Source organism: Pelmatolapia mariae, linkage group LG15 (genome assembly GCF_036321145.2).
Source record: "Pelmatolapia mariae isolate MD_Pm_ZW linkage group LG15, Pm_UMD_F_2, whole genome shotgun sequence".
Taxonomy (NCBI): domain Eukaryota; kingdom Metazoa; phylum Chordata; class Actinopteri; order Cichliformes; family Cichlidae; genus Pelmatolapia; species Pelmatolapia mariae.
Genome location: NC_086240.1, coordinates 38,658,091 through 38,674,260, shown reverse-complemented (window position 1 = coordinate 38,674,260; position 16,170 = coordinate 38,658,091). Strand labels below are relative to the sequence as shown.

Sequence of the window (16,170 nt, the reverse complement as noted above, 5' to 3'; positions counted from 1 at the left end):
TTGTTACTTTTTTCATGTTGTTGAATGCAAGAAAATTGTTGTTGTTCTGTGGTAGTACACAGTCATAGCTATGTTATTTTTGAGATTCAGTGGTACTGACTGTGGTCCAGTAGTGTGCTGGAAGAAGACGTGTCTGACAGTGGTATTGAATAATTGCAACATTTGCCTTAGGAAATAGATTCCCACACAATATACTATTTGTTTAACAGAAAGCAGGGCAGTAAACTGGTTTAATGTTTAATCATGCTTTGTCGGGCCTTGTTTTCCAGTGTGACATTTATCAGCATTTGCGTGTGCACTGAACTCCGTTTTGATGTGAATATATTACATAGAGCACATTCACATATTTATAAGGAGGAATTGTCTGGGGTGGACAATGCACTCCCATTATGTCTCTGCAAAGGCTACTCTTTATCCTCTCAGAATTCTCAGCTTTTATTCAAAAGCTGATTTGTAAGCACCATTTGTTATTTAAAAAAAAAAATCAAAGTTAAATTCATGCCAATGCTTGAAAAAGGCGATCAATAATGTGAATTAATCCAGAGATTACTCGTGTAGAGCTTTAAACGATTTTCTGTACATGAATTAGTTGTTGAAGAAACACTGGTGTTGACTTTTGATCAAATTGAGATAAACAGCATGTGAAATCTTCTACACGTGTAGAGTTGAGAAGAGGAGCTACAGCCTTGTTTTGCTGGTATTTAGACGCAAAGAGTACATTTCTTCTTGTTTACACCTTCTGGATATCTTTGACTCTGTTTCTTATGGATCTTACACACATGCACAACGACACAAAACCACTTCATATGCGCCTTGAGGAAATCCGAAGCTGGATGGGACAAGGTGATGCTGTTAAGACTTTCTTTTTGCTGTGGCAACAAAATAGGGGCATAGTCAGGAATCTAAGCAATTTCTGCTCCCACAGTCAGAGGCTCCATCTGTGTCAGTTCAGAGAAAGTGATACTGTAATGAGAAAAAGACTATGAGACAGTTTTCAGAGTGTTCTGCGTCTGTGATGTTAGATGGCATTCGGCACTGGGTGTGTGTGTATGTGTGTGTGTGTGTGTGTGTGTGTGGATTATAGCTGAAAGGCTTCAGATGTGTCCCACTGGCCACAGTCGACAGGATTATTTTAGGGATTAAGAGCCTGGTGCTCTGTACCTTGGTTGCACAGCACTACAGTGTGTCCTCATTCTCCCTCATCCTTTGCAACAACACAACACCCCACCTCTAGCATACCCACCCAATAACCAGACAGAAATCAATACCTATCTTTAAGGGAATGAGCAATACCGTCACTACTAAATATATATACATATATAAAGTTCTTACAGTTCCCTACTAAAAACAAAAAATCGACAAACAATAATATCATTACATTTTATTTAAAGTTTCATCAAACACAGCAAAAATACAGCATTCACTGTCCGTGACCGACTAATGTGGCGGGTGAAAAAAAGAGAAAAAAATTCCTTACATGTCTTTTTCCTAATAACTTTACTTGGATGAAAAATATCAGAAGATCGTGGAGTGACATGAACATGAACTGATCTGTTAGGGAAAAGAACCACTGTGGTGCTTTTGGTTATGGTTTAACTGGATCTGCCATGTTCCCAAAGATGATTCACAAACAACTATCTATCTAACATGTGCCCCTTGTTAGAGTGTTTTTTTTCTTTATGTGCATGTAAATGTGTACAAAGTATCACTTCACTATTGTATAGACACTTAATGGACGATTTTTAGTACTGGGGCTGGACCTCCTTTTGCCTTCAGAACTGCCTTTTTTCAGTTTTCCGTGGCCTAGATTCAAGAAGGTGCTGGAAATATTCCTCAGAGATTCCATTTCCCTTTCCACCACATCCCGAAGGTGCTCTATTGGATTGCGTTCTGGTGACTCTGGACCATTCTCTGTAAACCTCAGATGTGAGGAAAAACCCCAGTAGATCATCTGTATCTGAAATACTCGTCCCAGTCCATTTATGTGACATTCAAACTTCTGATGCTCAGTTTGAACTTCAGCAGGGGTACATCCACTAAATAAATTAAGTTGTTGCCACGTGATTGGTTGGTCAGACATCTGCATTAACGAGCAATTGAGCAGGTGTTTCTACTTTACCAGTGACAACAGTGTAATCAAACGGTTGTATTAAGAAATGTCCCGTCATATTTCCTCCTCCTGCTAAATAGATGATCCGTTTTAACTTTTGCCTTTAATAAAGCTTTCAGCGTTTCTAATTCTAATAAACGCTGTCAAAACAGCAAAAATGAGGAGATAACCAATGCAAACTGAGATACACTACAACCTTCACTTTGATCACAGTAATGTGGCTTATTATCTTTATTTGTAGAGCACATTACAAAGTGCTTCACACAAGGAGGCGACTTCATTATAAGAAGATTTTAATAAAGCAGCGTAATGTTCAGTGTTCGCTGTTGGCTTTATTAAATGTTTGCAGTTCAAAACTCATCATCATTTGAGCAAATTATGGCATAGGATGAGAAAAATTTTAATTTTTATGATTATCTGGGCTTTTGTGATAGTGCATCGCTTTGAATTGTGGGGCGTTCTTTTTAATGAAGGATGCTCCAGTGTATCCTGCGGTTAAGGAGTAATAAACAGCATTTAGTGAATTTGATAAACTCTTAATACGACTGCTACACTGATTCATCCATGGCTCTTCACTCAGGAGCCTGCTTCAAAGAAACTTGGTATTTGACTGCAACCATTGTGATTGCCTATTCATTATAAAGAGGATTTTAGATAGACATCACTGGTGATTTGGTAATGCTTCCGACAATCCCACCAAATGAATTAAAACATTCATCAAAGCCTGTTGCACACTGTTGCATAGAAACATGCCTTTAAACCAGCAACAATAGCAAAATGTTGCACACGTTTTTCCAGAGTGAACATGGCCTTAAACTTCCCCGCCCCCTCATCCCTTTTTTCCCCACTCTGTTCCACCCTGTATATACCACCAGTCCACCAGTTGCACCCTGCCAGAGTGTCTGTTTCTTAGTGAAATTTGTCAATATTTTGTCCAATATTTTGTTTTTGCCTGCTCCGTTTGCCTTAGAGTACCTGCCTGGTTCCAGCAAACTTGCAAAATGACCTGTTTTCTATCCTTATCGGCTGGCTTCTCTTTTGTGGACGCAGCAAAAAAAAATTCACAGCAGGAAAGGCCTTTGATTTTTAAGCAAACTCCTGCTGACTTTCACTATGACACTCAGTATCCAGTCGCTTCAAAATACAGTTTCTCATTTGGAGAGTCGATGGACATTTGGGGTCTTTTGAGGCCAGTAAGTCGTTCTAAAGGTCACGACAGTATCTCTGTGTGAAATGGCTTAAATGGAATCAAACATCTCCAGAACTCAAGTACTGCTCTTGACATAAAATGCAGATGTAATCTCTAGAAGCTGATGCTCCGCGACAGTGTTACCGAGGATAACAAAAATACAAGGTGGTATTCTCAGTACCTGAAGCTTAAATCATACTTCGGTGACCAAGCAAACACTACTACTACTGCTATTACTACTAATAATTTATTTTAAAATGCCAACTTTAATAATAGAATATGCAATAGTACAAATAAAATATGATTAAAATCATAACATTGCTTACCAAAAAAGCATGAAAATGTGTTTTAAGAAGTGTTTTTTGAGGAGGAACTGATTGTGTCCAGGCAGATCATTTTAAAGCTGAGGGGTCCTGATGGCAGAAGCATGCTCACCTTTATATTCAAGCCTCAGCCAGAATGGCCCCACCTGAAAATACTGTAGATCCTCTAAACTTTACATATTTATTTTTCAGCTTGTTACACCCCGCCTTTTCCCTGGATCAGCACTGTTTCATGGTGGGAGTCTCTGGAAGGTCATTTTTCCTCACCAGCAGCATGTTGAAAGGCTCTTGGCTGCTCCATGATTTTAGGACACTTTGAATGAATGAGAGATGAGTGCTACATTCTTCATGTGGGTTTTTAGCTTTGTAATTGACAAAAGCATTGATCAAATTGAACTCAAACAGAAGCGAAACAAATTTCTTCGTCCACTTGTGTGACATCCTGACAAATGGGACTTACAGAATATTCTGACCAAATTTGTCAGCACCATTTATTGCATTACTGTGCTTGATGCTGCGGGCTTTCGCCGTGCAATTTTTATTTGCGATTTGTCTAACATATCTTAATGTTTTCCATATGCTTGAATCAAGAGGTTGTAGTCATTTTTACTATTTCAATTTTGTTTGTTCTACCACACCAGGCTTGATTATTTCCCCATTTCTGTGGTCATTATTACTAATATCCAAAACTATTCGCGGTTCACCCTTATTTTCAGAAATAAAGGTTTCTGTAAGACTGACATCGGTTTTCAGTTTAGGCACCTCACTCCAGGAAATCTGGGGGATGTGGGAAGGCAGCAGTAAAAGTGTGCAGGTTGAGATAGCAAGGCAAAAACTAAACAAGTAAAGAGTAAAACGATAACCCCAAACTCACTCCTATTCATGATGTTTAGGTGGCCACAAACACACAGCTCAGATGCTGTAAAGCGAAAGAACTCTCTCTAAAATACTGTACTGCTGTGAACAAGAGGGCTCAGCTCATGCACCACCATCCTGAGATAATGTTAGCTGAACACCATCCAACAGTGGACACACTTAGGTTCACAAAGCTACCTCCAAACTCAGAGCAAGCTAATAGCTCAGTGGGAGAAGCAAAGTTCTTGCATCTACAAAAAAAAATGAAAACCAAAAAATCAATGGTTGTCTGATGATTGTATTGTTTTTTTTCACATTCTGTTACCGATTGCAACTTATGGTGAATAAATTGTTTCCCAGAGCTTGAGTGTTACACAATTATAACCACTTTTCATTACAAAGTGTTTGGATATGTTGCCTGACAGGAGGCAACCTTTCTGCAAACAGCTGCAGTCTGATGTGGACTGTCTGCAATCACTCTCAGAGAGATTGTTGAAGGTTTTCAAATAATTGCTTAATAATTTATAAAAGCAGACAGACTGCCAACTGAATGAGTCTTTTTCATTAAGCATAACTCGAGGGCACTCGACTCAAGTGGCTGCCAGCTGGTTGTATTCTGGTTATATTCCTATAGAACAGGAAGGTTGCTGAGCACAAATGTAACAGTTAAATATGAATTTCTGTCTATGCAGACAGCTATGATATGTGATTTTCAGTGATTTATCACAGTTAATTGCTCTATTATCAGAAACTGATTGCATGTTATAGCCAACTAGACCTCATTCAACTGCAGATTGATTGCAGACTGAATCTGTCTTGTACCCACATACATGTATATGGATGCGTTTGCTGACAGTATTAGTGTGCATGTAATGTCATTTTGCAGCATGCAACAGATATTGACAAAGTTTAACTTTGAAGGCATAGTTTAAACTTGAAACATGGCCTCAAGTTGAAATATATGTGTTTGCAATACTCAGCATATCACAAAATGTAAAAAAAAATTGCAATAATATAATATCATGTGTGACGTGTTGTGATTATATCATATCATGGGGTGTCTGGTGATTCCCACCTCGATTTAACAGGCACTCACACAGTACTGCAGAAGTGTGAAAGATATCCATGAAACACCAACATTCATTGATATCTAGGTGATGAAGCAGAAACTCAGTCTGGGACTGTCTCCCATGTCAACTTCTCTGCCGTTTCGTGGTATAACAGTACCTTACACCAGAAGGGTTTAGAAGTTTGTTTGGAGATTGTAGACCCCGATTGCTAGGCCGCGGGATCATAGCCTCTTCAATATATTGCTTGATTGATACAATTCATGGAATTTGGCCAGGACTGACTGTGTACAGCCTGTCAGTGCGTTTGGCTGGTTGTGCTTCATTATCACTGACAAATTATCAGTACAGTTTTAAACCTGGTGTGAGACATGACCTTGTTGAAGTAGGGAGTGGGTAGCATGTTGTTAGTATACCAGTACATTTCAAGTTCAGGCTTATGAATGATACCAGGGAGAAAAAGGGCCCTACAGTGGGAATGTTTTCGTGTCTGAAACTGTAACAATGCATGAAGAGCAGCATGTGGTGAGACACTGCCAGCGTGAATGCTGATCTGCATACAAGTTTGTCTCATCAAAAACACTCTGGATCAGTTCATTAGAAATGAACAACTCAATAAAGCCAACTGACTGTTCTGAATCAAGAGCATCAACAGCATCATTGAGAGGTTCAGGATTCTCTGTGGAAGTAAAGCTTCAGGCACAGGAACTACAGTTACATGGTTTACAGGGGCCCTTACTTGATCACCATCCACACCACAGCCTTCTGCTTGACCTCTACCCCATCCAAAAGCTTCACCTCCATCCCTCTTCCTTTGTTTGACCTATAAATAAATAAATTACTAAAATATAAAAAAGGAATATTTTTTATTTAGGAGCCGTGTCGTCCAGTATAACCAGGACCCCCTCTGGCATGTGAAAATGGAGAGAGAATGGAGAAAGAAACCTGAATTGTTCAGCTTCTTGTCTGATGTAATATTACAGGAAAATGCAACAGTTATCAGTTCTGTATTTCACCTCTCGCATTGCAGATATTTAATGGATGCTCCTGGATGAATATAATTATCAAACAATCTAAATCTCAGGCTTAAAACATGTCTAAGTGTCTTTCCTCTTGCATTTCTGGCTGCTGGGAGCAGAGAACAAGACCTGAGCTGTGAATCCTTTAACTCTGTTTCTGAAAAATCACAGTCTGAAATCGAACTGTCACTATCAGCAGGTTGATGAGCAACCTATATCTCTCCTCGGGTCTTTGCCCAAGTCCTTGAGTTATCTGTCTACTCCCGACACATCTGCCATATGGATGTGAAAATTCAGTGTCAACAACTCCATAGTCCATCTCACGTGCGTTGTCGCATCTGTGTGGCAACTGTCATGACTCGACCCACTAGCTCCTTTTAAAGTTGGAATCACAAAGTTGACAAGGCATGAATTATCAGAGTTTGAGTCCATCAACAGCTCCAAGGTTTGCACGACCACATATTTCTTCCTGAATAGTGTGTGGTTTTGCTAGGGGTTGATTTATTTTGCGTAAAAGCTCTAAGCTGCTTCTCTCAGAGCAGATCTTCTTCCCAGAAATGCTGTAATATGCCATCCCTAACAGCTTTCGCTGTTGTCTGACAGTAAAAAGACAGATTGGTGGAATATCTCGACAATGGCTGGGACATACTATTACACACAGATTTAAAAGAGATCCGTAATATCTTAAAATAGATTATGAAGTGCATAGGAAGAGACCCCAGGATTGAGGGTGATGTCATGAAGCCATCCAAAGCTGTAAAAAGACTAGCTGCTGCACTCTGAAGTAGATGGAAGTTGTGAGCTAGGTTGTAAAGATAAGGAGTATAGGCCTGACTGATTTGAGCGTTCTGACTGATTACGGATCAGGACAAGCTGTGATTAGAAGTGTTTTCTTTTTAATGAGATCTTTTTCACATAGAATAATGACAAGTACCAATTGCACTGTCGTCATCAACAGCTGAACAACTAAATAATAATAGTAATAACAAAACCCAACCTTTGTAATTGGTCCTCAGGTTCAATTTCAATGGTGGATAAAGGAAAAAAAATAATAATAACAATAATTTCTGAGTAAAATCTGCACAAAATGTCGTGCTGTTGTCTTTATTTCAGATAAAATAAAAACGTTTTCATTTCTTAAAATGCAAACATCATTTGTCTTTAGTCTTACTTAACTTCTACATCTAAAAAAAATGTGCAAAGGAACACATCCAGAAATGCATTTATTTCCTTTGCCAGACTGGAGGGGAAAAAAATTGTGAAACAGTGAAATATGTTTATGAGGCGAGATGTGTGGAGTTGGCGCCAAGGAGAATATTTACAGTTGAAGATCTAGCAAACATTTGTATAGAGCAAATAAGAATCTGGGTCGCAGTGATGCCCCAGTGTTAATTATGATATCTAATCAAAGAGCATGAATGAGTTTGGCTAAATGGATTAAAATCAGCTGCATCTTTCCAGCTGCCATACTGTAATTAATGGTTTGTCATCATTCCCCATTCATGTGAGGTGCTGCTCAAACACCAGCTCATCACTTTCCTTTCCCCACATTATGCATAATCACTGGGGTTTGAATTGAATTCTTTTCTGAAATCCAATATATGTTTAAAAAAACCCAGACATCTTGTAATGGGCCAGGTTCCTGTGCACTCATTCGTCAGAATCGGGGATAAACAGAAATATCAATTAGCATATATTTGTGTTGTCAGAGCTGCATCAGACCGGAAGTTCTGATGTCTGTGAAATAATTACCTGCGCTTTGTATAAGCCATGGGCAGTCTGCTACCTGGGGAGGCTTCTAGAATAAAGGCAGCCTAATGAAAACAAAGCTCACCTTAGGTGTTAGTTTTGTGCTGCTATGCCTGGGTGAGCAGATGAACTGGGGGGTGGGGCGAGAAAAAACGACTTTCGGCTGCTCTCTCATTCACGAGGGGTCGCCGCAGCAGGTAGCGCCTCATATTTGATTTAGCAGATTTTTTACGCCCGATGTCCTCCGTAACACAACCCCAAAGGGATTTGTCTCCTCCCGGGATCAAACTGGGGCTCTTTTTGCTTGTTAGGCAAATGCGTAAACGACTACACTGTGGAGCCTACTAGCAGATGAATTTGGGAAATGTGGCAGAAACAAAAGACACGCCCAATGGCATGGCCTTGCAATAATTTACATTTAATATCCAGGGTCTTTGGTACGTGAAATAGCTTGCTACTTTTAATTGAAAATTTCCATGTGGGTTTCATTGCATAATGTGGGATTACTTTAAAATAGCAGAATTAAAAGAAATACATTGCAGGCAAAAATGCTTTTGTCCCCTCTCCAAGCAGCTAAGGCATCTATCCACTCAAAAGAAACAGGACTGCAGATTTGAGTTTGTTGGTGTGTCAGGGGCATTTACCACCACAATTTATCACAATGTTGTATATATATACGTCATCTATGTGTAATGGTTTTACACTACTGATCTGCCCGAGGTCTACGCTCCATCAAATTGCTCGATATCACAGGCAGCAAAAATGACTTGGCCCAACAGCAGCCTGAATCTGCCACACCGAGATGTCTCATGCCAGACCTGTGATCAGTTCCCTTGTAGCTCCTACTTCAGTCAGCAGCAACAAAGGAAGCAGCCACACTAAACACCCTCCCACCCACCCGAGACAATGTGCTAATGTAAAATGGCCTGTTTTGACACACTGCTTTGTGAGCAGATGAACAAATACGGGCATCGCTTTAGCTCCGTGGTGAAAGATGACAGCGAGATAACAATAATAATTTCTGCAGAAAGAGTGCAAAGGCACTCAACGGTGATAAGCAAACTGGAAAAACAAGTGCAAGAACATCGAGGCCTGGGTCATCAAGATGAAGAAGAAATAATATCAAAAGTCCTTGTAGAGATCCTGGCTCTGTTATATGTGTCCTCAGGCCATAGTTTTAGCTGCGTGGCTTTGTTAAAGTAAAAACTTCCCCCGAAATCTATCCTTGAAAGGTGGTTGTTAAAAGTTAGTTTCCTTCTTCAAAAACAGCAGAACAACAGCCATATCAGCAGTTTATATGACCACAACAAAGAAATGCATGTCTTATGGAACCAATGGATAGCAGTGTAAGTGGTTTATACAGCGAGAAGAAGCCTGTGTTGCAGCAGTGGTTTGAGACCTTTTGATAATTTTTCAAGCCTTAAAAGCCTGTCACTGTTAAAGTGCATTGTAACTGGCATCTATACAAAGCTGACCAGAGCTTCTGATCTCTTTTGAAGAGGAGACTTTTTTAACAGCCACCTATGAAGCCAGCGTGAGTGATTCTGAAAGGACAATTTTAGGTGAGAAAACATAAAAATCAATAGCAACTACACTGGAGACTATGTTTTCTATGGCTACCCTGTTTTACAAGAATATAATGATGAAAGTCTTGGAAGTTGTTGACAAGTAGTCCACATCAGTGGGCTGCACACAGGTTCATTGAACATTAATGTTTAGCCTTCAAACTGGCACTCTTACTAGTCCCGCCAAAGTGTGTTAAATTATAAGTCACTGAAGGGCTGTGATCATACATGAAGGCACCAAGCCTCCCAACACTTCTCTCAGCTGAAAATACATTAAAAATTGGCTTTATGTCACCGTAATGCGATTTAGTATCGACCACGGTCAATCCGAGTAATGAATTTGCCACTTGAAGCCCACAAATCTGCCATTATGTGAATACAGCACATTAAATAATCAGCACATCTCTAAAATCTAGTGCACAAGTGAATTCTTATTTTGTTGAAAAGAAAAAAAAAAACAGAAATGGAGTGAAACCTGCCTTGAGGCTCCTTCAGTAAATCTTGCCTGAGGGCAAGGAACACCGTGGCTCAGGTGGTCAATGGGCTAACTAACTGACAGGTCTGTGTGGGCTCTCCACAGGATCTGCACTTCTCTCTTGTGCTTATTTAATTTTACCCACTCTCACATTGTTTGCCACTTATTTGTCACAATGCAGCAATGCTTTCTCTAAGGGGAGAACCAGCGTGGACGAAGCCATTGTCCTCTACCCGCTTTCCTGACAGACACTTTTTTGGCATAGGGAGTAAAGAGCTTTGCGGTTAGTGCCAAACTGATTTCCTCGGTGGGTTTACTACTGGTGCTGGCAGTCTGCGTGGCATGTTGACAACGGCTAAAGAGCCAAACTTGATTGCCTCTTTTCCTGCTCATTATTACAGTATTCGTTACAGAATATGATGCGATTTCTTAACTACAGTCAGCACTGGACTTGTGAGAAATAAAAACCCTCCTTCTGAGAGTGCTTATCCCCATGTTGTAACCTTTACTGAAGCTAAACATAACCTGTGTTGGTACTGGTCTCTCAGGCATCGGAGCATGCTCTTATAAAGCACGTTGAGTAAATTGAAGGTTGCATCATTGTCTGTGGAGGACTATACCTTGTATGATTAAGTTGTAATCATACTTATTTTAAATGTTACAACTTTCACGTCCAGTTATTAAAAACAAAAACAATCATTCAGATAGCCAAGAAGACTGAAAGAGAGCCTTTAGTGAACAAGATCTAACTAGAGGAAGTAAAAGTCCCGAGGTTTTTGAAAGTCATCCCATGGAAGGACTATGAACAGTTGTCTGGAATTATATCTGTTTAGAAATCATTGCAGCCAACAAGATACAAGCAGGTCTCTGAGGAATGTGACACTGTTCCTTTGCCCCACTCAGTACCAGCAAACGCCCCACAGTGAAATCCCCAACCAAAAGATTAAAAAGTCCCTGCAAAAGTTTTTTAAATTCAGAAACTGTATCCAACATATAATTTCAGCGTTAAACAAACATCAGCTAGTGGTCTTTTGTCAATGTCTTGTTATGGTTGAAAAATATCCCCAGCTGTATTTATTACTTACTAAACATTGCTTGGTCATGCTTAGATGTTCTAGGAAGAGTGAAACACGTAGGGGTCAAACTGGGATTCTGCAGGTGGAGAACGCCAAGGTCAGGTGTAGCGGTGTAGTATGAAGAAGTGAATTACTTAGAAATAAGTCAAATATTTGCTTGTTTGTGAGATAGATGTTTCTTTGTGTACAGGCTGTGACCTGTGCTGCTACGCCTGTATTCACTGCTTTTCACAGGTTTAGGACTTTGACTAAATTCAACAAGATATAAGCAGGTGATTCATGAGCTACATGGCTGATTTCCAATCCCTTGACACTATAACGGGCATATAAAAAGTAGAATTAGGTGTCATGATCATTGCTCTAAATAATAATGATTTATTATATATATTTGATTGTCTATGTTTGATCTAACCTACCATTTACCATGAACAGGCTGCCCTGTACCAGTCCAGCCTATGGTGAAGACGTTACTTCACCACATTACCACAAACTAAGCAGTGTATCCTACACTAAACTCCCTGGCATTTTCATGCAACCTTTGAATAACACAAAATTAGTATACTTGAACTATGGAAAAGCACAATTTAATCAGCACATAATTTATAGCTCAAGTATCTGATTTAAAAGCTCTAAAAGGAATGAGGACATTGCATGAAAGGTTTAAATTTCCACTTTATCAGATTTCATGTGCTGAGAAGTCTTTACCTCCATTCCCTTTCTTTCTTTCTTTCTTTCTCAGTCTCTGACAGTGTCACTTATAAACATTCTGAGAAATAAAGAACATTTATTTGCATTTTATATTATCTGGAACTTAAAAAAACTTTACTCTCTTTATGCTTCTCGTCCAGCTAGATACTGAAGTACTGCGACCAACTGCATTTACATCTACACCATGAGCAGCTCACATGCATGAGAGGAAAAAATGGGCGGTGCTAAATGGTGCAAGTGTGCTGTGGGATATGATTATTTTCTTATTATTGAGAAAGTATCTCCTTGCTGTCACTGGAGCAACTCCAGACTACAGGACACAAAAAATGAACTCATCGACATAAACATTAACCTGCCTATCAGATTTAAATGCTCGTTAATTGAGGGTGCCAGAACGCCGTTCCGGATTGTTCCAGCCCACTTTAACCCCTGACTCAAATTCACGATCTCTTTCTCTGGGGTTCATTTCTCATCCTGCTGAGGTAACCAACTTCAGACAAAAACAGCTGCATCACAGGGTTTATGATCCTGACATCAGGGGAAGACTTATGGTGTTACAGTGGATGTAACAGCCCAACACGTTCATTTCACAATGGAAAAAATAATACAGAATTTAGATGGATATAAATCTTACCAGCTTTAAAGTGTCGTTTACATGTGAAAAAACATTCTCTGGTAATAATAATCTGTTTACATGAATAAGGGGTTAATGGTTCTCTGTTTGCAATCATTTAGCAAATTAGTTACAAAGAATGAAGACACATGCATTTAATTCTTTCATAATAATTTGATTGATATTTCTCACTTTGCAAGAGATGTGTGGCTAGATCTGTTCTACATGGACACAACCGGAGTACCTGTCTGTTTAAGGTTGATGTTGTGCCGTGACCAGTTTTGATCAGAGATGACGCTGTATGCTGTTATAAATTATCATGTTAAATAATCAAAATTGCAACATTGAACAGAAAAAGTAATACTAATTTATTTTTGTTGTGTTCCAGTTGCCTCGTCTTCAGTGTTTAAAAGATTCCAGTCCTTGTTGATTCAGCTGTACCTCTAGTTCCTTCTGGTAGCTGTACATGAGCTTAAAACTGCAGATCACACAATACAGGAGGCAGCAACACAAACTACGGTGTTGTAATTGGGGAAAAAAAATCAGGCAATAACTGGCCTTTTCCACTCTGGGAGGGACCGTGATGTGATTTTGTGCTGCACATAGCATGAGTCTATAAACAGCAGGGCTCAACGAGAGTGGAAGTTGGTTACCTATCTAAGAAGGTGGTGGTGGTGTACCTGCACTCTGCATCAAATGCACACTGTGGGAGCTCTTTCTTGTTCCACTGCTCCCTCCAATATTTCAAAGTGATCCACTGAAAACTGCCAAAAATGACTGGCCATGGTTTGTCGATGCAGTTTTCAGTTAGTGCTGCAAACACAGACACTACTATATAATAAAATCTAACACTATGAAACTTGGGTATATATAACGTTTTCATATATGTATATATGTATATACACACACACACACACACACACACACACACACACACACACACACACACATATGTATATTAAAAAGAGAGCTACTTTAACCTCCCTTTACTTTTACCTCCAGCAAGGCATTGTGCTTTTTGAAGGCTGGTGTACAGACGGTCGAGTACAACCAGGCTACAAAGGAAGCGATACTAGCACCTGGTGATTTGCCAGAAGTAAACAAATGACTTAAATGAGCATGGCTGGAGCACTTGCTAGATGTGCTCTGTATGACAGGAAGATCAGATGGTGAACAGCAATCACTGATGTGGTTATATGGTGCAAAAGCAGCAAGTTAAACAACTGGTTAAAAAGCTCAACCCAACATGCAATATCCCAGTTTTTCCAGGAAAAACACTACCTGGGTTCCTACAATGTTAATACAATAATTACAATAATTTGGTGAATCTGTTGAAATAAAGAAACACCACCAACAGCATGATATGCAATATCAGTGACACAGTAATAAATCCAGTGACAGCCTAAATGCACCAAAGTAGCCTAAATATTATAGAACAATTAGCATTTAAGAATAACTAAACTAACTTAATCTTTAAACTCTTCAGGAGCTTCAGGATATTATCACCTTAAAAAATATAATTTACCTAAACTGTTTTATCTTGGGTCAAACTTTTGAAGCAGCTGCTTAAAGCCCTGCTTTTCCACTTTGTAACCGTGCCAGTAATTTCCATTCACCATTTTCTCTTCCTGGAGTGCTGCTATCAAGTGCTCCAGCGATGCTTGGTTGAGTTCATTGTTTACATTTGGGTCGCACATCACCAGCTGCTAGTATCTCTTTGTTGCCTGATTGTGCACGATGTTGTGTGTTTGTCTCAAGCGGTGGAACAGAATCGACTGCAGGAGCAGTTTTCTTGCATATTTTGCAAATCACCGTTCTTTATTGGACGTTGTTCAAGTAACTTCCTTTTAGCTACTAAATCGTCATCTGAGACGTAATATGTGGCTCTTGCTGGCAGACATGCCTGGGCTTGTCTCGCTGTTCTGCAGCAGATTCACACTTCAAATTAGGTAGTTTTTATTAACAGTAACTGATTGGAAAAGAAGGAAGGAAATGCCCTTTATTTTGCTTGCTGTAAAAGATGCTGTTTCCTGCAAGTTGCAATCACCGATAAAGCATCGTTCACTATTTTCTTTTCTATATTGTCAGAAATACCAGAAATATCTAATTTCCTTGAAATATCATCCTATAATTTTGCCCATCCCTGTTTTCCATTTTGAATACTTTAAGATTTCTGCCTTCAAAGACACAAACATATCTCAGTTTGGCACACGCTATGTCATTGTCTAAATTTCTGGCAAGGTGTGTTGACAACCATGTCTCCCCATTGCAGTCAGTAAGTAACCTTACCTGGTCATGCAAAGGTTGAAGGTTTGAATCTCTAGACTGTAAACAGTGCTGCTCTTCACACATGGGCATGTGTTAGGGCAACAGGCACTCACAATCTGCTCGGACTCTGTTTGGAGTACAGTTCCAAGTGTTTCTTTTCTGTAGTTTGTGTCTTTTTGTCATAAAACTCATCAGTTTGCCTTAAATTGAGTCAGATGCACCTTCAGTCAGTCAACTGCTTAAGTATAAAGATGCCTATTAACACTTAACTGTTAGAATGCCACTGAAAAAGGTGACAAAGAATTTCACTTTGAACTTGTTTAGAATGTCAACAACAGCGCAGTCTTTGTTATTCTGATGGCTTTGGGATAATTTAGTCTCAAAACAAATCAAATCTCAAAGCAACCTTGAACTTCTTACATGTTAAATCACTTTGTCAAGTTGATGAGATTTCTGTATTTTGTGAGACTCGCTTTTTGGCACATTAAAGATTTCACCTGTTTTCTGAGTTAAAAAAATAATAAACAGCAGGAGGTGTCTTCTAAATAGGAAGACAATAATATTTGTCAAGAAAGGTAACATTTTCTAGACATTGCTAATAAATCAAAGACATTCTTCAGCAAAGATGATGACTTAAAAATACTTTGAGACGGACGTGTTTTTCCAAGTAAATCTAAATGTGTCTTTTTTTGTTGATCCAGGTGCTACCTGTTGGATGGGATCTCTAAAGGAGCCTGGCTGAACCGCTCAAGCATCATATTCGCAGGGAATGACAAGTGGTCTGTGGATCCACGTGTGTCCATAGTGTCCAGTGTTGGAGACAAACATGAGTACAGCCTTCAGATACAGAAAGTGGATGTAACTGATGATGGCCTATACACATGCTCGATTCAGAGTGAGCGTAACCCACGGCCAAAGCTCCTCAACCTTATTGTAAAAGGTGCGTGCAGGTCATGCGTGTTCTTTACTTTGTCTGTGTGTAGCATATGTTCATTAGTATGTGTATGTTGGTTATTATCATAACTTACATCGTTCCATTTCCAAGCATGCACGTGTTTCAGTTGTCTGCACACATCTGCAGCTCAATTTTGGTTGTTTAAATCGTAGGTGCAGAGTTTTCAAGCATTTCAACCATCACAAAAAGCAAGCTGCA

The 16,170-nt window shown here is 39.4% G+C and overlaps 1 protein-coding gene across 2 annotated transcripts in view; it reads left to right on the top strand.

Annotated features, from left to right (window-relative positions):
- negr1 (neuronal growth regulator 1) overlaps window positions 1-16,170 on the top strand; it is a 170,113-nt gene that overhangs the window by 35,178 nt on the left and 118,765 nt on the right. For both annotated transcript variants that reach the window (XM_063494801.1, XM_063494802.1), the window contains exon 2: window positions 15,719-15,957. In XM_063494801.1, the coding sequence (XP_063350871.1) occupies window positions 15,719-15,957 (239 nt within the window). The remainder of the gene's footprint in view (window positions 1-15,718; window positions 15,958-16,170) is intronic.